Below are 24,821 nucleotides of genomic sequence, written 5' to 3' on the forward strand. Positions count from 1 at the left end.
GCGTGCACTTAAGCTGCAGTTCTGCAGCACTGTTGAGCTTCAGTCTGGGAAATATGTTATTTAAGTGGCTGGTCCAGACTCTGAATGGCATTTTTGAGTTATTGCTTACCTTTAATTCTGAAGATGGGATCAAGCTGGGCTGTTGTAAGACTTGATGCCCGAAAAATACTGAACAGGTTCACGGAACACAAGTTTGGTAGAAGCTGAGCTGGTTGAGAAGTTGAGCTAGTGCTCAAGGCACTGCAGGAGACCAGAGTAAAATCCGGGTGACCTTACCCTCGTCCTTACATAAAGCCTCCCTCCAACTGCCCTGATCTAGCTGAAACAGCACAACCGACACACAGTGGACGGAATTAATGTTGAAAAGAAATAACTATACTGACAGAGTTTCTGCTCTTAAGCAGCTGTCTCTGGGTTTGTGTCAGGGATTGCATCGGTGAATCCACAAAGGGGACTGCCATTCCCTCTTATGCTCTGCTATGCATCACGCAGAAGCAAACGCAGGCTGCTTCCCAAGCCCAGGCATCGTCAGGGCAAAAGTTCCCCGGGCTGTGAATCTTCTCCTTGTTGTCACACGCTGCTGCTGCGTCTTCCCATACGCGATTAGTGATTGCGCAGCTTTTAACCTGCGTCCAAAGGGCGACAAATTGAAATCATGGATCCCCAGTTGCCTCTGCGCGTGATGAATGGTACCACCAAGGTCAGGTCGCTATCAGCCTGTGAACGGCATCAGGCCTCTTCGCCTGACAGACCTTCGGAGGGAAGATTTGTGGATTAAATCGGACTAAAGCTGTGTTTTAATGTCCAGGCAAGGATGGCCCTGGAGATACTCAGCCACCGTCTGGATGTATACATCCTGGGCAAGGTGCTCTAGGTGGCCGTGCTGGAGCTGGTGGTTGGACCAGATGGCCTCCAGAGGTCCCCGCCAACCTCGGCCATGTGATGTACACCGAGGGACTTCTGAGACTTGTCTTTTTGACAAGTTTTTTGAGAAAATAGCACCCGCTCCAAACAGCCACAGAGCTCCTGTGAGACGCTGGGGGCTCTCTGGTGGTGCCTCTGGGACCCACCCCCAGCACCGAGCTGCGGCGGGGGCACTGGGTGTGGAAAGCTACGCTTAGTTTTGCGGTTAGGATTCATGTTTCTACACCACGTTACTCCACCAGGTGCGGTGGAGGAGCCTGTGCAGCGGGCAGGTGCTGGCGGCTTTTTGGCTGCCCGGCCGGGGGCGGGAGGTAGCGTTGCCCCGGGGGCGAGCGGCGGGCTGACGGCAGGGCCTAGCGGTACCCGACCGGCCAGCAGAGCTGCGGCGAAGCCCCCTGACAGGGACAAACCCGGGGGTCGCGGCCATGCCGGCGCCCCCTCACCACACCGCGCCTCTCTCCATGCTCGTTCCGGGGCCGCGGCGGGACCCGCATCCTCCTCGGCTTCCCCGCGGGAACCCCGCAACCTGCATGGCGCCGCTCTGCCCTCCCTCCGCGGGCGGCGCTCCCGGGACCGGCCATGGCCGGAGGGGGCCGGCGGCGCCCTGCGGGTTCCGGGGCGGGGCGGGGCGGCGGGGCCGAGCGGGATGGCGGCGGCGGCCGAGCCGGAGGAGCCGGCGGCGGGCGGCGAGGAGGAGGCGACGGCGGCGGCGGCTGAGGAGGAGCTGGAGCTGTCTGCCGAGCTGCGATCGCGGCGCAGCGCCGAGGCTCGGCGGCTGGTGCTGTCCCCGCGGCGGCTGTCGGGCCCGCTGCCCGCCGGGCTGTCGCAGTGGTTCCCGGCGCTGGAGCTGCTGGACGTGAGCGGCACGGGGCTGGCGGAGCTGGGCGCGGGGCTGCTGGCGCTGCCGCGGCTCCACACGCTGCTGGCCAAGAACAACCGGCTGGGCGGGCCCGGCTCGCTGCCCAAGGGGCTGGGGCAGGCGCCGCTGGGGCGCTCCCTGCGCGTCCTCAACCTCAGCGGCAACCGCTTCGCCGAGCTGCCGCCCGCCCTGCTGGGGCTGCGCGGGCTGCAGAGCCTCAGCCTGGGCGGCAACCGCCTGCACGGCATCCCGCCCGACATACAGGAGCTGCGCAGGTGAGGGGGTCCCAGGAGCCGCGAAGGGGTTCCAGGGGGAGAGTACGGGGGTCCCAGGACACGGGCGGGGGGTCCCAGGCTGGGCATGGGGGTCTCAGGTCGGGACCTCCCCGGCTGGCCCCAGAGCGGGCTCCCAGCCGAGGAGAGGTGTCTGGTGGTCCATACGGGCCGGCTGACACGGCCCCTGGCCCGCCGGGGTGGCTGGGCTGTGGTGGTGTCTCCCCACCCAGCCGTCTTGCGTGGGCCTGGTCGGGGTGAGGTGTGGAGCACGAGGCCGTGCCCGGGTGCCCCGAGCTCGTGGTCTGCATCAGAGCACCTCAGGGTGGTGGCATGCAGGCCCAGGGCTGAATCAGCGTGGTTAATGTTTTTGGGGTGGGAAAGGATCTTTTGTAGGATCGGGTATTGGCTGCCCACGTTGACCTGGGGTTGGCACTTGCAAGGTCTGCCATCCTGCGGGGCAGCCCAGGGGCTGTGCTCTGGCCCACTCCTCACGCATGGACACCTCCGTGTGTCCTGCTGGTCTTCAAGCCCCAGGTGAGCCCCTGCGAGGCTCTGCGGATCTGAACTTCCTCTCTTCACTCCAGCCCTTTGCCAAGCAACTCGTTGGAGGCAGCCTCTCTTGCACAAATCCCAGCAACCGTGACCCCCAAAAGCTGGATTCACCCCGGTGGCTCAGCAGAGTTGCACCCCGTGGAAACGCAAGCACACCGGGTGCTGTCTCCAACAATTCCAGGGGAGGTGTGTGGCAGCTTCTGCCCAGCTGCACAGCACGCTCTTGTTGAGGATCTGGAGCAATTCTGGGTTAAGCTAAGATCAGGAGGTGCTTTGAGGTGTTGTGAGTCCTAGGGAAGGCCTGTGCCCCTCTCAGCAGAGCTGCCACGTGGAGGGGGAGTCTCAGCTTTTTCTCTCTTCAGAAGCAGTCACTTCAAGGACAACAAGGAAAACGAGGACAGCAGCACCAGCTTCATAGGAGAGGAGGCCAATGTCAGTTGTGCAAGGGAGGTGATCTGTGTTGCCTCCACAGCACGTGTGGTGGCTGCCCAGGTTGTAGTTGGGATCCAGCTGTGCCTGCCTATGAGGCAGAGGATCCCTGCTGCTGCTGCATGCTCTCACCTATGGCTTTAGTTCTCTCAGTCTCTCTTTTTTTCCCTTTAATTTTATTTTTCTTCCAAGAAAACAAACCTCGAGCCCAGTTTTTTCACGCTGCTGACCCCAGGAAGGCACCAAGCTGTGCCAGTTGGCATGCGGTGCCCCAGCAGGCTGTTGCGGTGCTCCATGCCACACCATTGTCAAACTGCCACCGTGTGGTTACTCTGCTTGGCTCCTCTGGCCTGCCCCAAAGCACAGATCCTGTCTGTCCTGTGGCTTTTCTCAGCCTGGTCATGCTTGAGCCCCAGAATGACCATTCTGAGAGGGCAGATGCAGACAAAGCTATTGAACTGTGGGTTTATTGTTACAAAATGATGTGTCAGGTAGAAAAACTAAACTAGACCTAGCTTGTGTCTGCGTCCTGTTTAATCACTGTTAACTCATTGAACTTCTGCTAGTATGTCACCACAATAAAATTGAACTTTAGCTCAAGATAGTGGATTCATGCTCCACCAGGATTGTCAATTTCTTCACCACTGTGCCATCAGTGACCCTTCTGTATCAGGGACTGCTTAAAAAACAAAGGGGAGGAGCACACTGCGTTGCCAGAGCTGGGAGAAAACAGCACTTCATAATGTAATATTCTTCCACAGGAAATCTTGAATCTGCTTGTTGGAGCCGGATAGCCAGCGACCTCACGCCCTTGCCAATAGGATAGGAAATAGAGAAACGTGGAGGGGAACTGCTGCCAGACTGTATTCCCACCTGCCAACAGAGGTGTCGGCAAAGTGAGCGTGCCTGGTGTTGAAGTGGGTAAAATGAGCCTGAGCAGGAGCAGAGCAGGGCCAGCTGTTGAGGCAGGGCAGCACAGAGGCATCTGTTGGATTCTGAACTCCAGCAGGAGTGAGCTGGGACCTGGTGTAATTGTTGTCTTCTGTTAACCTCACAGCTTGAGCTGCAAGGTGTTCATCTCGCCGCTGCTGGCAAGCCAAGACTTTGAGCTTTTTTCCATAAAATAAATTTTTCTCATTTCTCCTGGTCTCCGAGACCACAGAGGAATGCAGGCAGCACTTTGACACGTTCCTCCTGCTGCTACTGCAGTTCCTGAGGCTAGCAGTTCTCTTCTTGTGACCCTGGCAGCTTCGCATTTGCTCCAGCTGCTGACTGTGGAGCTGAGCAGAGTTGCAGAGATCTAGAAATATTTCCTGTTTCAAGAGAACATCTGGGCTCTGATGAGAGTTTTCTTAAATGTTGTTGATAGTTAAACCTCATGTCTTTCCTCTGCTCCCCATACAGTTTTCTGCTTTAGTTTTTGAAAGGATAACGCATCAGTTTTAAAGGCCACGAGTACATCAGGTAAGGAGTCTGCTTGGTGAGGCTGAAAGAACAGAAAGCTGGTGGGTCTGATCTGCTGAAGAAGGAACCTGCTGGCAACTACAAACACACAGGCACTGGAATGAGAGTTGTGTCAAGTGTTCTTACGCACATGAAGGTAATAAATGCAGAGCTTTGCAGAAAGCTGGGGCCAGGTCTTTTCCTTAGCATGATCCTAGTGACTTGGCAAGTTAATAATAACCCCAGCCAGTCCTGCTGTCTGCCCTTACTCCTTCCAGCTCCAGCCATCTGCCCAGTCCTTGTCCCCAGAAACCTTTGTGCACTGAAAGTGAGGAGGGCTTTTCCCCTGATTGCCAGTTACCCCCTAGGCAGATTTGGAAGGACCGCCTGTAGATGTCCTAATTCTTGAGGCTTCGTAAGTGGATGACCGTGGTTGCTCTCGTGGTGGCAGCAGGGTGGTGCTGCTCATAGCAAGTTGGCACCAAAGAAGGATAGCATTTCCTCCGTGTTCTCTATCACAGAGGCACTGTGGAAAATGCAGTGCTCCTCTTTCCTCCCAGTTCCACCATAAACTAGTTTATGGTGATATGAAACGGCCACATAAGCTTCTGAGAAATAAGGTAAATGTGGGCCCTGCTGAGGGCTAGAAAATGCACCAGATGGGTGAGAGCAGCTCTCTTTACATTGCTCTGTGTCTGTTGCCAAATAAAAGGTGAGCTTATCATGGGTGGTCATAAGTATAATCTCTTCTGCAGTTCTCCCTCCAGTGCAGAGCTTGCTGTGTTTTCAGTGTGAAGTGTTGTGCCTTGGTTGTGTCTTCTTCCTCTGCAGGCCCAGCTGGGGATGTGTGAAGGAGCCTCGTGTATTACAGAGCTAGAAGTGCAGTCATCTGCTTCTGATGGGCTTGGACAATGTTGGGCAAGGCAGGCTGGCAAAGCACAGCTCCGATCTTTGCCGTCGGAACTGTGGCTTTGGGTTTATGGGTGCGCAGTTTGCCGCCATCGCTGCGTGCTTTGGGAGGCATCCTGCCACGTAACAGGAAGAATTCTTTACAGCTCAGTGAAATGCCTTGAATATTCTGGTGTGAGCTTTCAGTTCAGTTTTACTCTTCCAGTTACTGCGCATGTACAGGAGAGCACCAGAAGCAAGCAGAAGGAGCACAGAAAAGGAGCAGGCTCTTTCCAGGCATCTGCCACGTGTTGCTTTCCTTCGTGCCTGGATACCCTGCTATTCAAGGGCTGGGATCAAAGGCCTCAAGCTCCTAACCGGATTCATCCAAGTTTTGTGTAAAGGCTTAGATGCAATGAAAACCAGAGTATTTGCTTTTATTCAGCATGTTAGACAAGCACGCACTTAAGGGCGGCTGTTACAGTGTGGGAAAAACAGCAAATGAAGCTTTGATAAAGATACAGCATTAGGAAATCTGCTCGCTGCCTCCCTTTCTCTTCCCCTCTTCAAACGTTTTGCAAATATTTCTCAGACAGCTGTTTGATCTTGAATTTGCATGTCAGCAAAGGCTGTGCCGTCCTCTCAGGAATTAGCAAATCGCGGAACAGGGTTAGCAGGAGCGCGGTGTGGGCTGCTTTTAAAGTCCTCCCTTGCATGAGCCTCAAAACTGCCCTGGAAATTTCTCGCCGAAAGAGTTTATCCTAAAAACACCCGGAGCTATTTCAGGGTCATTGTTTCTCTTTTAGATTACCTATTAAGATGCATCTGTTTGATGTCAGCTGTTAAGTTTTATCCGAAGGAGCATCTATCGGGAAACCGGATGGGTTGAAATTCTGAGTATCTTCTATGCCAGAAGATATTCTCCTCCTGAAGCATGACTATGGAAGAGTTATGGTGATTGATAGGCGTTAAAAATAGCTCTTCTGCTCAGAGCAGGCTCTTATTTACTGAGTGTCTGGGGGCTTTTTGGTTTGTTTGTGGTACAGGGTGACCTGGAAACACCACGGACATACTCCAGCAAGAACATACAGTCTCTTGGCATGTCGTAAGTACGCTTTGCTGCCACCACCTGCATCATTTCCTAGCTGTGGGAGCATTTCCCTGCTCCCCTCCCTTATGTAAAAGGATTTACGCTGCCACCTCGTAGCCTGGAGGAGCGAAATCCCCTGCTAGAGAGGAGCAGCACGTGATGGGCTCGGAGTGCCAGCTGCTGCTCGGCAGCAGCTCGTAACTAGCACTGCCCGCGTCGGGCCGCCTGGGTGAGGCTGAAAGGGCCTGTAGCTTTCTGTTAGTGCCTTGGTGAACGTTGCTTAAAGCTGGGAGAGAAAGTGTCTCCCTCCATTAGTTACTCTGTCAACTCTTTTTGTTGTTTTTCCCTGAGATGGCTGTATGCCAGGTGTGTGTAGAAGTCTGCAGTCATTTTGTGTGCCCGTTACGCAGGGTTAGATGCTGCTCCCCTCCGAGGCTGCTGGTCCTTAGCCTATCTCTTCCCAAGGAGATGAGATGTGACACGTGTGCCCACACACACGAGCATTGTTTATCTTCATACCTTCCTGCTCCTGAAATCGCTTCTCGAGCTCAGTGGCCAGCTTTCTCCAAAGACACAGGAGGAGTGAAGATCAGAAAACCTCATGGACTTAAAACCAAGTACCAGCCGTGTAGAGGGAAGAGACTGCGGTCCTTGTAATTAGAGGAGAAGGGAACGGAGGTGGGACAACCCTGGCATCTGCTGTTCCATGGCATCGTGTACCCATCCCGCGTTGATTCTCTGAAGTCTCATAGAGGAAGATCTCGTGCTGCAGCCGTGGTGCAATGATCGTGGGCGTTTGTGCCCCTCTTGCAACTTGTTCAGCCAGATCCTGCATGGTAGGCTGGAAGTACTGCGCTCATTCTAGCTTCAGAAATGGGAATTAACTTATATTCCTCTGGGGCTGGTTGCTCTCTGGCTTTTCTAAGCTCCCGGACTGACTTTTGAGGGTACAGAAAAATTCCAGCTCTCCTCCCTCTGTGTACACAGCGATGCACGAGACCTGAGCTGGCTGGTTCAATGACCACGCGGATTAATGATTGTCAGGAAAACGGGGCCCGAGCTGGATGTGAAGGGTTGCTTAAAGCAGCCACTGAGCTCGCTGCTCTCTCCCTGTTACGGTCCTGCCATGAAAAGCTGCAGCAAACGCCGGGCACTGCCTCATCTCTTCTGCGAGGAGAGCAGAGCTGGTTGTGGCTCCCTGGGGGTTTTGCTGCCTGGGTGCTCTGGGCCAGGCGAGCTCCTCAACCCGGTCTTGTTCAGAAGGGATGGCTCCTGTGCTGTGACCCCCGCTGTGCGGTCAGCACCGATTACAACGTGGCTGTGTCTCCTTGAAGTCCTTGTCTCGATTAGCTGTGCTCAAACAAGTCTTGGTGCTTCAGTTTGGTTCAGAAAAGGCTGCTAGGAATTCCTCCACTTCGTTCAGCCAAGGCGAGGCTGGGTCCTTCTTTCTAGCAAATGTATTTCAGGGCACGGGGACGGAGGGGTCATGGGTTTCTTCTTCCTGCTCAGCTGTGTTCCAGTGGAAGCTGTGAGGATATCTTTGCTGCATTTAAAATGTTTGTTTATTGTCTCCAAACTCCCTCCCTGTGCCTTTTGTTTTTTTAATATACATCAACCACCTAATTCATATCTCGGATTGCTGTTGGAAATGCTAAATCCTACGTGCCAGGCTGAGCCCAGTGAGTTACTGATCTATGCACCTCTGAACGGTGATACGGAAGACAGGTAAAAAGAAAACAGTTTTTGAGAACCCCCAGCTGCCATAAAGGAGTTTATTTAGTGGATTTTCAGTTCGGGACAGTTTGTAGCCTGATGCTGGGGCTTTACATCTTGGCTGGTAATGAGCGCTCTCATTGCACAGACTTTAAACAGAATGGATTTGAAAGCTGTAAGCAGTTGGCCGTGGTTTTGCACGCTGAGTTTGTGCTGTAAGCTGATCTGGAAATTTATGTATCTGGTGGCTTGAAGGGGATTTTGAAAACATTCACCGCATATTTTGCTGCCCTTTTCCCCTTCCCTGCTAGTATGTGTTTTTAATTGTATTGTCTTCAAACACGGAGGACAAAGAGTTAATTATTCACTTTTCCTAGGAAATGGAGACTTGTACACATCTAAAGCTTATTTAAACATTGAAATCCACGTTATTGAAATTCCCTTGCCCAACACTTTTCAGTCCGAGCGCCAGCAATGGCACGGAGTTAAAATATGCAAAGGAATTGTATCGTCAGCAGTAAATTCCTAATGAGAGCCAAGCAGCCTAATTCCAACTTCGGAAAACAATGGAGGTTGAAGGAGGAATTTTGGTTAAAATTCTGGGCTTTGTTATGGGATCAAAATTTAATTAAAAATAATCTCCTCTTGACGTGCTCCCAGCACAGCAGCCTTACTCCAACCCCCACTCCTCACCTACAGTTTTTCCCTGTAGAAAAAAGGCTACTTTTGAGTGGTGGTTTTATTTTATTATTTCTTTTTTAGTTCCTCCCCATGTACTTTCTTGCATGGTTAGAATTACCTCCAAATGTGCTCTCCCGTATCAGTCGAAGCAAGTTTCTTCTGGTCAAATTAAGCCATTTCTGAGACTTAGGTTTCAAGCTTGATTTCGTACCCACTTTTCATACCCAAGTACGTACGTACCAGAGAGCTTGAGGCAGCTGAGCATTGCAGCCTTCTGCGGGCAGAACTGTGGGATACGTATTTTAAAGGTATGGGAAAAAAATTTGTCTGGACCATGATAGGGGTCCCCTCCAGGCCGGACTGGGTCCCTGTTCTGAATCTTCCTTTGCTCCTCTTCCAGACCACACCTGAGAATAGGAGAGGAAAAGAGTGTGACTCTGTTACGTGGCACCTCATAGCAAAGATGTAGAAGAGATGTCGAAGGCCAATTGCTTGTCAACTTTTTGTTTTTTATTTCGAAGAAGGACAGAGGTGCACGGTGAATGCTGGATACTCCACCTGCTAGAAGGGCTCTAGTGCCTCTCCTCGGGTCTGTCTCTCATCATTGAGTTTTGGTAGGATGTACATGAGGTGTTTCGTTGTTGTTGTTTTTTAATTCTTAGATCCAAGCTGCAGTTAAGCCCAGCTAATGTCTTTGGTAGCTTTGGACTCCTGGATATTGGTACACCACCAGTCTGCCTGAAAAACTGCACGTGTGTGTGAGGCGTAGTGTGCCCTGTGCTGTTGCAGCTGCAGGGCCAGTGAGTCGTATCAAAGCGGGACGGGATGCCTCTGACTTCGGTCTGAAGGTTACAGTTAGTCACTGAGGAGTCAAATGGCACCATAACAAGTGAGTAGCCCTTCCGTAGGGGCAACACCAGTGGGATCCTCAGGAAGAGCCACTGCTGCCTTGCCTTGCTCACGTTGAAACTGAGAGCTCCCACGGGCTGCAGCAGGAGCGGCATTACTGCTGCAGACCGTGCGTGTGCAGACTGCTCTTCCTTGGACGCACAAGCAGGAGCTTTGCCTGTGGGGTTGGAGGAGTAATACTGAGGTGTCCAGTGCCTTTCTGCAGGTGTAATGGTGGCTGCAGGAGACCAGAGGTAAATCTCAACCTTATATGTTACAAAACAGCAGCTTTATTGTAGTTACAAGGTGTAACAGCTTTTTCTTTTCCCACAGCAAATTATCTCATACATAGTCAGCTGAGAGTTCGCTTTAAGAAATGCAGAGATGAGAAGATCTACCGTTAAATGAAACTGGCAATGACCTTAATGAAATAACAGTGTCTTCTCTTCTCTTTTTCAGTTTAGAGTTTCTGTACCTTGGAGGGAATTTCATTACTTCAATTCCACCTGAATTAGCAAACCTGCCTTCTCTAAGTTATCTTGTTCTGTGTGACAACAAGATCCAGAGCATTCCACCTCAGCTGGCACAGTGAGTATTTACTGTCATCAGCCACAGCTGTAATTAACTCTTTGAACTCCTGCTTTGTGTGGAGAAAAGCAAGTGGGAGGACCTATTACTCTTTCAGTGTTTTAATCCGGCTGGGCTTCAACGGGGAGATCCTTAGTGGTGATCCTTAGCTCCACCCTTGCATGGCCACAAATGCGTAATATGGAAATCTCAATCAAAGTACTATGGAAAAAAATGTCACCAAGTGCACACTGTAAAGTGAATTCATAGCTTTGTACAGGAAGCCCTGAGAAGTACCTGGGCAACTCAGGAAAAAATAGCTGCCGTGCTGCTGTGTTCTCTGTAGCTGTAACTCCAAAGCAGTTGGATGGCAGCAGGGAGTTTTCTGAGTTGGAATTTGATTGCGTAGCCGGGTTGTTCTTGTGGTGCAGTGTTTAATGACTCCAGGTGTCTTGTACTGGCTTCAGAGCATCCTTGAGCACTGTGCTGGAACATTGCTGTGTGCTCTCAGAGAGGAGAACGCCGCCTCTGAAAGCCAAGTTACTGCTTGTCACCCATGCAGATGCTAGCCTGGCCTGACCTTGCCAAGCTTTTGGGATCTGGTGGTATCACAGCACAAGGGGACGCAGCGGCGAGCAATGAAAGCACGGGGCTTTGCAGAGCTGGCTGCCTACCAGCACTGGTCTTTAATGCATGAGTGAGAGCAGGTGATTTATTCAAAGTATTGCTTTAAACTATTTTTGTTGCTTACACGGGGTACAAGGAAGCATTATCTCCCACTGAAAGCACCCAGTTTGTCTGCTTTTGTTCTGTTCTCCTGTTTTGAGGGTGTGTGGGGGTTGTGGGGTGTGTGTCAAGAGGCACAGCAGCACGTTTAAGACTGTTTCTTCAACAGGCATTCAGGAGCCAAGCCAAGTTTTGTATGGCATTGTGTGTGCTCGAGTAACAGTCTCTCTTAGCGTGGATTTATGCTGTAAAAAGAAGAAAAAACAAAAGAAAGAGTTTGGCAGGAGGAAGGAGGAGTAATCAGGTCTGTGTGTAATGCAATTGTGGAATGATTCCGCTTGCACATCCTGACTGGGTTTCCATCTCCATCCTCAGGCTGCATTCCCTGCGTTCTCTTAGCCTGCACAATAACCTCCTGACTTACCTCCCTCGAGAGATCCTTAACCTGGTGCACCTGGAGGAGCTGAGCTTGCGTGGGAACCCGCTGGTCGTTCGGTTTGTGCGTGACCTGACCTACAATCCCCCGAGCCTTCAGGAGCTGGCTGGACGCACGATTAAAACCCGCAACGTTCCCTACGCTCCCAGCGATCTCCCGGAGAATCTTGTCCGGTATCTGAGCTTGGCCAGCAACTGCCCCAACCCCAAATGTGGCGGTAGGTTCACCTTCACTGCTCTGCTTCCTCTGCTTTTTGCCTGGTAGGTTCTCTTTTCCCTCTGACTTGCCGTGCCTTTAGCGGTTCAGCCAGGTCAGACGTGTCGTGGCACCCAAATTCTGGCTGTAATTCATTGGCTCCAGCTCTCCCGAAGCTTGTCTTTAAGGAAGCTGTTACACTCTCTTCTTAACTTGGGAGCAGCGTTTAAAGTTGTAGTGCTGACTTACTTCCTTTACATGGGAATCTGACATTCTGGCATCGTTTCTGTAAAGATTTCTGACAGCACATCCCAGCCCTCCACTTTTATGTTCGGAAGTGTCTTACCCGCCTGCCCTGACATAACGCAGACTGAGTAAGGGAGAGGAGAACTTCTGCAAGCATTTGTAATTGGACTGCTGGACAGCAAGCTTCGTTTCCAGATGGAAGAGGAGTAGGGAGGCTGTAGGGCTTGGCTGTTACCAGGAGCAACTTATTTAGCTCTTGCTTGGGATAACTAGCGTGTAGTACCTGTATGGAGAGGACTTTGTAGATAAGCCTGGAATCCTTGAGCTTAATTTGGCTTAATGCTTAATCTTTATCCAGAGTAAATGATCTGTGTGTTTGGCCTTGAGGAGATTAAGGAAAATCATTAATTAATATCTACTTTGCAGCCATAATGCAGTCCGTTATCTTATCTCCTTGTAGGACAATATCAAAGCAAGCTTCATAAGCAAAGGTGGAAGGGCTGGAATTTGTGTTGGAAAAGCAATAAAGGCTCCCTTTTTCTTAGAGCTTTGCACAGCTTGGAATAATAGTGGATTGTTTTTTGCTCTTTTCTCACTCATCCTTATAAACTAGCACAGTACTGCAGTGTTGCTCTGACACTGCAGGAGAAAAGATTGCTCCAAACCAGCCCGGACTTAAAACACTGCTGGAAACTTCTGAAAATGTCAGTGTCTAAAATCACTCCCTGTGACAGGAGGAGAACGTAATTGTGCGTTACAGCAACACCGTTGCCATGGAAAACAGCATCCAAACTCAGCATGGTGACTTCACTCAAGCAGAAGAGAAGTGGAGCCATGAAAGAGAGAGGGTCTATTTGTGGACACAACGTTGCTAGCTCGGAGAGGAGGTTTTACAAATTTTGAAAATAGACCGAGTGAATTAAATCAACGTTTAAGGAGAAGCTTGCAAATTCCCAGCCTGAGATTGTTCCTTAATGGTTAGAAGAAACTGTCTCATTCTTTGAAAGTAGCTGTCCTACGTCTTTTCATGTAGAACTTGTCTTTCTTAAGCACCTACTAAATACATTTGTACAGGATTACTGTTACTTATTTTACCAAGAAAAGAAATTTCACGTTTTGCAATTCCATAAATGCTCTGTTCCCTTCTGTCTCCAGTATCCCTTCTGCTTCCCCATCCAGTGCTGTGCCAAATCCTCATTTGAGGCGTTTGCACAAGACACAGCCACCTTGCAGCGCTTACATATTTCTCCTCGCGTGGTCTGATGTGTCGTTGCTGTGCCCTCTGCCCTTACAGGTGTCTACTTTGACAGCTGCGTCAGACAGATCAAGTTTGTTGACTTCTGTGGGAAGTACCGCATCCCGCTGATGCACTACCTGTGCTCCCCCGAGTGCTCCTCGCCCTGCAGCTCGGCCTCCCAGAGCTCCACTTCCCAGAGCGAGTCTGACTCTGAGGATGAAGCCAGTGTGGCTGCGCGCAGGATGCAGAAAGTCCTTCTGGGATAACAGGGAACGAAGCGGGAAGACTGGAAGGAAAACGTGTTTGAAAAGCAATAATGGAATGGCGAAGCGTGAGTCTCTGGCCTGAAGGGGCTCACGAGAAACTGTCCTCAAGTCCTTGTAGGGGACAGAACACCTTAGCAAGCCTCCGCTTGCTTGGTGCAGTGCTACTTAGAACTAACTCGGTGGCGTGCTGCCTGTAGGGTGCCTGGGGTTGCTAGAAACGTCTGCTGTCTGGGGAACTCCCCTCGTGCAGGCTGGGGAGGGGGATTTGTTCTGACTGGCAGATTGAGAAGCGTTTAGTACACGACACTTCACTGGACTTCAGTCATCCTGCAGTGCAGAGAAGGCTGTCCAGATCTCTTAACACTGTGGTAGATCAGAAACAGGCTAATCATGCCATGTGAGTATGCGTGGACCCCAACGTTCTGTATCACATTTTGATTCTTTGTTGTCTCCTTTGATTTCAGTTACAGACTTTGCACCCATCCACCAAAAATGGGACTTGCTTCTCTGTTGTTGAGGAGAAGATTAGCTCAACTCTGGTCACTGTTCCTTTGCCTAGAGGCATAGGGTCTCTGTGCTTTTGCAGACGTTACAGACATAGAACTGAGCCACCCTTTTTCCTCCCTTGTTACACTAAGCTGCCCTTCATGTTTCCTTCTAACTGCATTCCTTGTTTCCTTCCCTCTGCCTCTTCCCATTACACCTGGAGTGTTGCTGTCTTTTTGGTGCCTTCAGAAGACAGATGAGTTCTTCTCTTGAGACCTGGTGTTAGTTCGGACCTGTGGCCGTATGTGCCTCTGCGTGGGACCACATGTGATGCTCCGTAGCATGTTCTTGAGTCTCAGCTTGCTTGAGCAAATCTGCTTTTATATCTGAATTGCAGGAAAGGTCTTGATTGGCATTTTCTGTTCTTAAACAGCTACATCCCCCTGCTGAAGGTAGCTGTGCTCTGCTTGGTACTGGGTTACTTTCTGTCCTTAAAGTCGTCTGTTTAAGGCAGACAGAAGCTTAGTGAACTGGAAGTACCGACAGACGTGCTGTGGAGAATGCTTTTTGTTTCTTTTTTCATACTTATAACATGAGAGGAAAAGCCAGTAGGAAGAATACAAGGCATGTTGTCTGAGCATCTTGCTGGAGGTGGTTTTGAAGCCTCTTCCTTATTTATTTGTTTGCATTTGCTCTTGTTATAATAAATCTGGCAGTCTGTTGGATTGTTCACGTAACACGTTATCGTAGACCATGTCTATAGGAAAGCTGCAGGAAATTGTTCAGAATTAAGTACAAAGAAACACCTATTAAAAATATAACTGCAATTGACAGGTACTTGTAGATTACCTATGGGGCTGTTGTGTCTTCTGCTCATTGAGAGCTGCCCCTTTATTACTATTTCACAGCAGGCAGTCCTTTTGTTGCAGTTTCAGTACAGCAAATCCAACTATGCCTTTGAATGCATGAGCAGAGCAAATATTTTGTGTTAAGAAACTAAATGAACAAGCACAACTTTACGTAACCCGCTTTGGTCCTAAGGGGGAAACTGAAAACCTGTGCTCCTCTCTTGCATTTGGAAGACACGTGCCTCTTCAGATATCTTATGGCAGCTCTGTGTTAATGGTCCTGTTTAATTATGCTTGACACTTTATTAAAGCACTTTGATAATTCTAATCCTCGTAACTAGCTTTAGTGATATATATTTTTTTTTAATTAATTATTATTAAGCTAGAATTTTTCTTTTAGTGTGACCTGAAGAGCAACGTCTGTGAAACTTTGTACATTCCGGTCTGACTCGGTGTGCAGGTTTAACTTCTCGCCCTGCATTTCCTTGGCAGTGCTGTTCATTTCCCGGGGTTCCTTTGCAGAGAACTAGAATTTGAAGGAAATTATCTGCTTGTAAAATAGCACCTCTTCAGTCAGTAATTATTGCAGCTTACTCTAATGATTCCCGCAACACACACATGCAGAAGAAATTAAATGACACATGCTCTGTGCCTTTCCAAATCACTCTTCACAGTGTATTTTAAGACACAGAAAGGTATAAGCACAAAGCAACTGGATATCACTTTAGCAGATTCTGTGAGGTTTGCTTGGAAAGAAGAACCTACAGTTTTTGAGAGAAACTGACTGCATGCTGTTAGTTAAATGGGGATCAGTGAGTGCTGTATGATTTTTTTCTTCATCTCTTCTTCCAGATGCTTCTTCCTGACTTGAGTGAACTTGGCGTACAAAAGCTAAAGGACAGTAAACTGATTGCAGAGCCACACCTTTAAATTCACTGCTAGTTTAACAGTAGTGAGCAACTACTGCGTGATCTGGAGCTTGTCTCTTTTGCCAGTGAAAGTGAACCACACGAGTTGAGATCTCAACATCTTCTGAGCTCAGGGCCATGACGTACTGCCTGCCTCCCTTGAGCAGGAGCTGTCTCGAAGTGATGTATTTTTCATTTCACAAAGATCGAATTCACAACTGCTTTGCTGCCACAGTTCCTGTTCATGCAGTAATACCTGTGTGCGTGTGTATGGCTCTGATTTAGCTCCTTCCTTAGCTGCGTTTTCTTGCCTAACAAACAAGCAACCCATCTCTGCCCCAGTTCTAATAACACTAATAGGCTAATCGTTTTTAGTAGCTGCTTTACTGTAGCCAGGTCAAAACTTGACTGCTTATGCAGTGGATATCTATGCATTTTAGACTTGATAGAATGTCTCTTTAAAAATTATGTATATTCGTGAATATAGCTAATGATTTTTTCCTTGTGCTGCTGGGCTTTAAAGTGCAATTCAAGTAAGTCAGAATTTACAACAATCAGGGACCCGTAAAAAATACAAATGGTTGGTTGGTTTCTTTTCCCCTTGGAAGTGGATATGAGAGGACTAGAGATACAGGTTGGTGCTATCGGGGCTAACATACCCAGCCCCCCCAGGAGTCAAGATTTTCAGCAATTTTAGCCCCCAAGGACTGGAAAATGTACTGGACAAGACAAAACTTGAAACTATGCTGATGGATGGTAGGTTCCTATCGTCCCCTTCCTGGAGAGCCCGAGAAGTAGGCAGTGGTTTTGCCAGCAGCCTGGCTCGTAGCTCCTTTTGTCAGCTTTAAACAGCGGACTTCAGTTCCTTCAGATGCGCCTCCAGCTGAAATCTTCAGTCAGTGTTTTGGTATCAGTCCCCTTGTTGCTACAGCAGCCCAGCATGTCTGGCTTTTGAAAATGTTCCTAAACTGAGACACAAGTGTGTGAAGCAAAGTTGCTCATTCCCTCTTCCCCGCAGGGTCCAGGGCCCTGCTGGCATTGTTCCCTTGTCCCGCCATCTCCTTGCCAAGAGGAGCTGATGGTGTGTTTCTGAATGCAGGTACTTAATGTGAACAGTGGGATCACACTAAAAAGAAGCAAAATATCAATTTGACTGGAAGCAATTTATACAGTTGCCAATTCTTTTATGTTTGTTATTCTTTAATAAGAGGTGAGACTTAAGGAAGTCAGTAATGAATATTTAAACATACTCTGAAGTGGCCAGATGCAGTTTTTCATGGGCTTCTGTCCTGGTCATTTTGAGTCTTTGAAATCTTGTGTTGAATTATAATGGGAGTAGGGGGGAGGGAGGGGAGAACCAGCTCCTTTTTGTTCCTTACTCTTGTTGGCGATAATGAATGGAAGGAATTTAATCCAATGAAAGTAATGAAACTTAATCCCTGCGCTGTGTCTTTGTTAACCAGTTCAAAGAACTATTTTTAATGCATCTTATTCACACCAGGCAGATGAATTTCTGCCGCCACCACCACCTCCAACTGAAGATACTCCAAGCAGACTACTTCAGAATGCACACTAATACAGCAGTTACTCTATCTTGGAAGCCTCTCTATTGATTATTTCATTTGCCTGCCTTACTAGAGGATTGATCTTTTACTGACCTGAATATTAAGGCTAGAAAGGTTCTCATCTAGCCCTCTCATTGAATTTCTATCACGAGCATGTTTTAGGAAGTCTTAAAGTGCCTTATGTTTTTAGAAGTGTACTTTGCTAGGAATGTCTGAATGTAGAATATCTCTAACAGTGTTTCATTATGAGCTGTAAAACAAACTGTAAACACTAAACCAAAAACGTTATTTCTACAGTTGTGTGTGTCCATTATTTGCCAACATCTCAACGCCTGGTATTGCTGTGAGCAGAACACTTCCAGAATCGTAAATGTTAAAAACGGGGCTAAACACGGTCTGGGAACAGGTTAGATTTGTCCTGTGCTGTGTAAAACCAAGAGTTGGTGAGACTTCCAGAGGGACTGCCAAAACACTTGGCTTGTGGGGCCCATTTTTTACAGAACAGAGAATGTTACAGTCAGGACCCTGTTTCACTTCTGGTATAGCGTTGCCAAAATTTGCTCCAGAGTTTAAAGGTAGCAGTAATTCATGGGCAAGATAAATGGAAGAACATGAGCAGGCAGTGCATGGTAGAGTTTTCCAGCAATTTGAAACATCAGCTTTGAAGTTCTTGAACTGTTTCACTCTTCTTAATATGTGGACTCAGAAACCTGTAAATGATTTTTTTGAATGTTAGTTTTCTGATCGTGTTAACTGTCTTCCCATTGCTTGTGTAATCCCATGTTTCCCTCCACATCCTTAATAGATTTTTTTTTGTGATGTATTGCCTTAAGTCTCAGATCCTGCAGTGCAATTACCAGAGGTTAGTGCAGAAACGTGGCATATTGGAAAATCAGACCATAAAAACATGAAATATTTAATATTACCTTCATCAGGAACTACCTCAGACATGGGTCAACTTCATATGTAATGAAAACCTCTCAAATGGTGCAGCAGCTCCATATAAAATAGCTTAAACCCTTGAGAAATCCAGTGACCTTGCCTGCAACAACCAAGCTGGGACTATTCTTGCATCTTTTTGTAACTAATATGAAGGTATCCTTCTCAGTACCTTAATACCTTTTCTGTAATAGCAGAACCACAGAAGTATTGGTTCAACCAAGACTCTGGTGGTCCCTGTTGCCAGCACTAGTTCAGGTCATGGTGGGTTTGTCTATAGTTGTCTTATAAACCTCCAAGGATGGAGAGCCCATAACCTCTCTGGGTTTTGATGCTGTTATCTCCTTCTAGTGCAGGAGTCTCTCCAAATGTCCAGCGTCTTCTTGAGACTGGTTGTCCCTCTTCTAATCTCAAGGAATGAATCGTGGCTCTCAAACTTCCTTTGCTTTTAGCAGGAATGCAATGAGAAGTAAGACAGGAGGTATGTAGATACCTCAAGCAGGTGCTCAGAAATTCAGATTGGCATTTTAGTCTCACATAGAATTGCTCAGACCTAAAGAGGAACATTATGTTGATGCTGCGACATGCACTTCAAGAAGTAGAGCTCTACATTGCCTGGTGGTTTCCTCTCCCACTGGTCAGTGAAGTGGAGAGTTTTGATGAAGAGGTCAAACAGCAGCCAAGGGCCTTTTAAGAAGAAGGGAAGGGAATCCATGGCAGAGCCCCTGAGTCCTGCTTCCAACCCACAAGGTGGAGCCCAGCAGGTTGGCACATCACCCTTTGCACGAGCAGGGGCACAAGCAGCTGCTGCTGGTAGAGGGACCTGTATGCCAGCTGCAGGATTGTATTTTGTTTTGTGGCAGACCACAGGAACGGGAGCAAAGGTGGCCACGAGAAGTAAGAGGCCTTGTGCTTCCCTTGCCAAAGGCCCTTTGCTTCGAGGACACCAGCTACTTTTTGGAGGTGGGAGAGGTCTGGCTTTGGAAATACCCTTCCTGCCAAGTAAGTAGGTCACTGCCAGCTTCAAGTCTTGCTGTTGTGGATCCTTTGAGCGGCTCAGGGCAGCACTTTGTTTCTCCTCATGTTCCCCTGCTCTTAGAGAAGGGCCTGGGGGGCTCTGCGAGCTCAGCCCTCTGCTCGTAAAACCTACCCAAAGGCTTCGGCGAGCTGATGAAAGCACTTTGCTTTCTGTTACGTGCAACGCCGCTGAAAGGGACTGGCTGGAGGATTTTGAAGCGTGCATCGCATGTATGCAATCAAAAGCCTCCGTAACCACAGCCGGGAGAGGCAGCGAAGGGCGGCCTGGAAGAGCCGAGCGGCTCGCCGCAGCGTTTTTATCTTCAAACAAACACGGCGGCGTGCTTTCCAAAGTTACGTTCCCTAGTTATTCTCTTCAGATATCTGGGGTTAAACTGTGTTCTTTTTTGTTTGTTTCTTTTTTTTTTCTTCCTTTAAAGCAGCAGCGAGTCTCCTACCCAGAGATACAATCATGAAAGGCCTTGCAAGAGAGCCATGTGACTGGGCTGGTTGAAACATGCTTTGAAACAGTCCAGGAAAGTTTGAAACTATTTTTGGTTTTCACAGCTTGCAACCCCATCTGGCAGCTTTGCAGTTTCAGAAACCTGTCCGAAGATAACCCTCCGTGGTGGTTTGCAGGGAAAGGGCAGCCCAAAAAGCCTGGCTGGAGCTGGTGCCGCTGCCCGGTCCCAAGGGCAGCACTTCGAGCATCCTGCCCGCAGACGTTTCGTCGTGCTTCTAGGAATGCAAGCTTTGTTTGGTGTGCATGTGGAGGGGAGAGGTATGGCCTTAGGAGGTGAAAATCTTCCACGATCGGCTGCTGGGCTTGTTACAGCAGCGGGTGTTTTCATCCCTGAGCTCTGAGGGCTCTATGGCCGGCCACAAGGGGAAAATCTACTGTGGAACAGATCCAGGAGTGCCTTCATCTCCTGATAAAGGGCCAGGGGCATTTCACCCTGTTTGTGTAGAGCATAAAAGTCTGCTGCTGCTCTGATTTATTGCTATAAACTTGGGCTGCGTAAATAGCGGGCTGGCAAAGCCCGGGTGAGGTGCATTCCCGCTCCTGGGCTCCCCGTTCCACGCAGCCAGCTGCGGCTGGTGAGCTCTCCCAGGAAAGAGGGCAGAGGGAAGGACAAGCCGGGCTCGTCCTTGTTTACCTGCACCAGCTGCATGCAAATGCCCCGTGCAATGCCGTTTGCACAGCAGAGGATTAGCTGGGCTTGCCCTCCCTCAGTATGGAAAAAGGAATGTGCAATGTCTGAGGGCAGGGGCAGTTGCTGTAACTACTGCTGGCGGTGTGTGTGGCTGTCCCAAGAACAAGCTCTCCTGGGAGCTGGCCTGCTGCTAGCGAGGATGTGGAAGCAGTGCCCTGGCTGTGAGCAGCGTGCCCGCAGACAAGATGCACGTAGCCTATGCGAGGTGCCTCCTAGGCTCACAAAGTGCCAGGTGGCTTTGCCATTATGCAGTTGACCTTTGCATCCAAAAGCTCATTTCTTGAAGAAAGAGGTTGCCCAGCTGCTGAGGACAAAGGTGAAGCCTGATGACACTTTGCTGTGACCAAAAATGAGGCATAGCTGCTCTGGTCTGACACTATTTAAATACCACAGTGTTGCCTATGGATAGAGGTGAGGAGATTCAAGGGCATCATGACCCAGCAAATCTTGAAGCTAACGGCTGGCTCATCACCCGTGGTGAACCTTTCCCTTCTTCCAGAGGCTCTTCAGACAACTGTAATAGTTGTAGTCCTGGTCAAGGCAACCACAGGAGGTGGACGTGGGTCTGTGGTGGCTTTGTTCACGCAGTACATTAATTCCTGAAGTCCAGAATAATAGCCTGGCAACAAGAAGGCTCACATGACATTTGAAAATAAGGCTGTTCTGGTCATCTTTTGCTACCACTCCAGGTGCCAGGACAGTGTATTTTCCCAAGCCTACTTGCCAGAAACCTGGGGCACCCTTGGGACTAACCAACCATTGCAGAAGCTGAGTTGGTGAGTTTTATGAGAAACTGTTGACACTGGCACTATTGTGCAGGATGATAAAGAAAAAAAAAATATATCCTCTATTGCCCAGGTATTCTCCTTGCAGTAATATGCCTGAAGATCACAGAGGTTTCCACCTGACTTGCATTTTACGTGGCAGCCCGACCGTGTCAGCAAGAACTTTCTCTTCTCCCCCTTCCTTTTACAGAAACAGCATCTTCAAGCCTGAAAGTCACGTTGCTTTTACCATTAACTTTTTTTTTTTTTTTTGAATTCTCCAGGGTGAAAAAAGCTGACAAATGTCTTCATGATCTTTTATCCAGTCATAATTTTCTTCTCTATGCAAATTTCATTGGTAAACATCTATTCATGAACCTTTTTCAAAGGCTCCTTTTCTTAAGGAAGAAAAAAAATAAAAAAGGGTGTGTTTCTTTTAGTTTTAAAGCCACGATGAATGGCTTTCAAAAGCTTCAGAGAGACTGAGGAGTTTACAACATCAGGGCTGGTGCGTGCAGCTCTATGAAGTCAGTGATTATAATGCTCCTAAATAACAGCAACCTCTCGCAGCCAAAGCTGCTGTGGGTTGTAAAACATTTTCCCATCTCGGTTTCTAAAGTTTGGGTAAAGCAATCTGCTGTAGCTGCTTCAAGTTTCTCAGTAGCAACAAAGTGGCCAGTGTATTTATCTCATATGAACCCTGCACTGGCGATCCTTGATTTTGAGGCACGCAGCCCTGACTCAAAATAACTTTAAAGGACGTGGAAAATCTGCCATGTGACTTATATTTTAGGTGTAAAATGCGGATGTATTTAGATCAACGCCCATCGCTGTCAAGGTGTACTGACACAGTTGTTCAGTTGGGTGTTGTGCACCCACAGAAAGCTGCAGCAAAGCCACATTTTAAACAATAGTTTTACTGCATGTAATTTTTTGTGTGTGTGCCGGCTCTTGCAAAGAGCAAGGGATAATTGGCAACTTGCGTGCCAGGGTTGCATTTGCCTTTTTGTGTCACGGTCGTCTCTCCTCCAGTTCCTGCTCCACTTTCTCTTCTACCTTCAGCTACAAACTCCCGGCTTGCAGCAGAGCTGTGGCCTGCCTTAAAGCACGCTGCATACAACCAGCAGCATTTAATGTCATTCAGTAGCTGGTGCTCAGGTCCTGAAGTTCAACCTCTTCTTCCTCCGGGATATGTTTGTCTTCCCCACCCCCCCAGATAATGTCATCACCCAAGATCTCATGTTGATGCCATAAAGGAATAAACTGCCAAGCGTGGGCCTGAGGCTGGGCGTGGAGGAACTGCACCGCAGCCCTCCCTTCAGCTGCCTTTCCCTCTCCGTGCTGCTCACCCTCTCTGCACTTGCTGCTCTTCTGACATCCTGATCTGCTCCTGACTTGACAGATTTCTTAAAAACACTGGCCGCCAGGCGCGTGGCTCCAGGTGTCAGTCCCTTCAGAGATACCAGTCCACTTTTTTCACCTTCCCACCTGTGCCGGATCCTTCCCCGAAGCCAAGTTTATTAAATTTTGACACTTGTATCCACTCAAAATGTGGACAAAATTTCCTGGTCCTGTTTCTCATACCCATTCTGCCTTTGTCCCTGAAGCCAACAGCAGTGTCCTTGTGAAAGCTGGGGCTTTGCATGGATTCAGCAGACTGATTCAGGCCTACTAGCCAACCATTGCTCCCACCTGCCTGCACGCAGCGCTCCCTTTCTTCTCTCATTGTTCTCCCTTACACAAAAGGGATAATTTCTGTGACCCAACTGTGCTCCTTTTCTCGTGCTCTTGTCCCTTCTTAGCAGACAGGGCGAGTCCCAGCCCCCTGCTGTGGCCAAGGACCACCTGAAAAGGCCTGTATAAGCACAACGTAATAAGCAAAGTGCTTCAGATGTGGCAGCCAGAGCCAGAAACACGGGATGCTTCTGTTGTGCACTGGCTGTTTGTTTAGATCTGAGTTAATAGAAAGGGGTTTGTTTTTGTTTTTGTTTTTATTCTCTATTGTTAGAAAGAAAAACACCTTCACAGTGCCAGGTAGAAGAAAGAACACGGTGAATAACCGAGGTGAGATCATTGTGCGACTCCACCAGCAGTCATCAGCTGCTACAATTGAAGGAAACTATCGTTTACCACCTGTTATTTAGCAGGCGGGCACAGCCGAAGCGCAGCGCCACTGGAGACTTCATTGTTTCCCCGTCACATCCTAGGAGGCTGAGATACCTCCCAGGAGACCACTAATCGCCGCTGGGGTTGGGTGTTGCTGGCAGCACGGAGCGAACCTTGAAAGCTTTGGTGGTTCAGATTAGCATCAAAGAAGCTGAACGCTTCCCCTGGGTTCCAGGCCGTGCTAAACCTTTAATAAAAATTATGCGCCGAGACTGCATTAAAGGAAAGAGCAGGCAGGTTTATTGGATACATCTGGCATGACCGGTCGCCTACCTAAAATTAGCCAAACTCCCGGTGTCCTGTGTCAGCACGCACTGGGCTTGTGCAAACCCCGGCCGGAGCCCTCAGGAGCTCTGTCCTCCAAAGTGTCAGTGCGGGGCCCAGATCCCGCGTGGTCTTTTGCTGAAGCACCACCAAACTTCAGAGGACATTAGTCAAAAAATTGACATTCAAAAAAATTGACTTTCATGTCAAAATGAGGCAGTCGTTTGCCTCACGTTCCTGGGACCATATCCGTGTGGAGATCCTCACTTGCCAGAGCCAGACAAGTGTTTGGTGCCTCCTCCACCACACCACTACGCAGCTGCGTGGCGTTGGCCGGCTGTTTTCTTAGAAACCCTGCTCCTCCTGGTGCCTTCCCCAAAAAATAATAATTAGGAAAGGGTGTGGGAAACCAACAGGCCTCTGTCCCACATCCGATAGGGCTCCAGCCAGCCGCCCTCCCTTTGCGGCAGACCCAGCCCCTCTGCCCCATCTGCAGACGGGCTGATCCCCAGCCAGCCCTGCCACCGGCAGGGTGCAGAAAGTCTACAGAGAGTTTTTAACTCCCTCATCGTCCTGCTTTTAACAGGAGGAGCAGAAGGGACGGGGGCAGCTAAAGCACACCGGCTGTTCCGCTGCAAGCACCAGCTCATTGCTTGTGGGGAAATAGCCGAACCGTGGCTGCAAGGCGGTGATGTCTCGGGCCCAAGCCTCCTGTAACTTTCTGACCTCCCGTCGGGTGAATCTTGGATCCCTTTGCATAGGAAACGGGCAGGGTGAGCGGGGTGTTGCTAGCAAACCAGTTTCCAGAGGTGGGAGTGAGCTTGAGTTCTGGGCATGGTGGAAACCACGCTGCAGCTGATATTCCTGCCTTGGGCTTCTTTAAGTGCCATGGCTTCTGCTTACAAGAGGATGTAGGTCTCGTGTCAGTAGTTGGCACTTTTCTTCTACCCTGTCCTTAGAAGTTTTCCCTTGGATTCCTCTGTTTCTCACGACTTTTGCTTAGTCCTGTCCTCACCTGGAGCACTCCTAAGGTCTTGGCATGTTCGCCTAGCAATGGTGGGATCCACGTCAACCAAACGCAGGCTGTGGGATCATCTTTCTGGGAGATTATTTCCAACCTCAGAAGATGCAGTGCTGTGTCCTTCCCCTGCCCTGGATGGGGCAGCACACACTGGCCTAATGTTTTGCCATGGCAGGAGTGAGTTAAAAAATCACCCTAAAGCAATTCACGGAAG

At 49.2% G+C, this 24,821-nt stretch overlaps 1 protein-coding gene and 1 long non-coding RNA gene across 2 annotated transcripts; one reads left to right on the plus strand and one right to left on the minus strand.

Moving 5' to 3' along the window:
- The first annotated feature begins 1,545 nt into the window (after positions 1-1,545).
- Positions 1,546-17,518, plus strand: LRRC58 (leucine rich repeat containing 58). The gene is made up of 4 exons (XM_035314765.1): positions 1,546-2,058; positions 10,202-10,330; positions 11,411-11,688; positions 13,207-17,518. The coding sequence occupies exons 1-4, from the start codon at positions 1,571-1,573 to the stop codon at positions 13,413-13,415; spliced, it is 1,104 nt and encodes a 367-aa protein (XP_035170656.1). The 5' UTR covers positions 1,546-1,570; the 3' UTR covers positions 13,416-17,518.
- On the minus strand, positions 5,134-23,647 carry LOC118160220. Its single transcript, XR_004747360.1, has 3 exons — positions 23,634-23,647; positions 11,705-11,708; positions 5,134-5,287 (listed from the first exon to the last, which is right to left on the minus strand). It is a non-coding gene; the product is annotated as an uncharacterized LOC118160220 (long non-coding RNA).
- Positions 23,648-24,821: the final 1,174 nt, after the last annotated feature.

Source organism: Oxyura jamaicensis, chromosome 1, assembly GCF_011077185.1.
Source record: "Oxyura jamaicensis isolate SHBP4307 breed ruddy duck chromosome 1, BPBGC_Ojam_1.0, whole genome shotgun sequence".
Taxonomy (NCBI): Eukaryota; Metazoa; Chordata; class Aves; order Anseriformes; family Anatidae; genus Oxyura; species Oxyura jamaicensis.

What these genes read in the sequence shown, in the direction of transcription:
- LRRC58 (XM_035314765.1), top strand. Translation starts at nt 1,571, where the DNA reads ATGGCGGCGGCGGCCGAGCCGGAGGAGCCGGCGGCGGGCGGCGAGGAG. An exon ending in ATTCCACCTCAGCTGGCACA is followed by an intron (nt 10,331 to 11,410) that starts GTGAGTATTTAC and finishes CTCCATCCTCAG; the next exon opens with GCTGCATTCCCTGCGTTCTC. An exon ending in CCCCAACCCCAAATGTGGCG is followed by an intron (nt 11,689 to 13,206) that starts GTAGGTTCACCT and finishes CTGCCCTTACAG; the next exon opens with GTGTCTACTTTGACAGCTGC.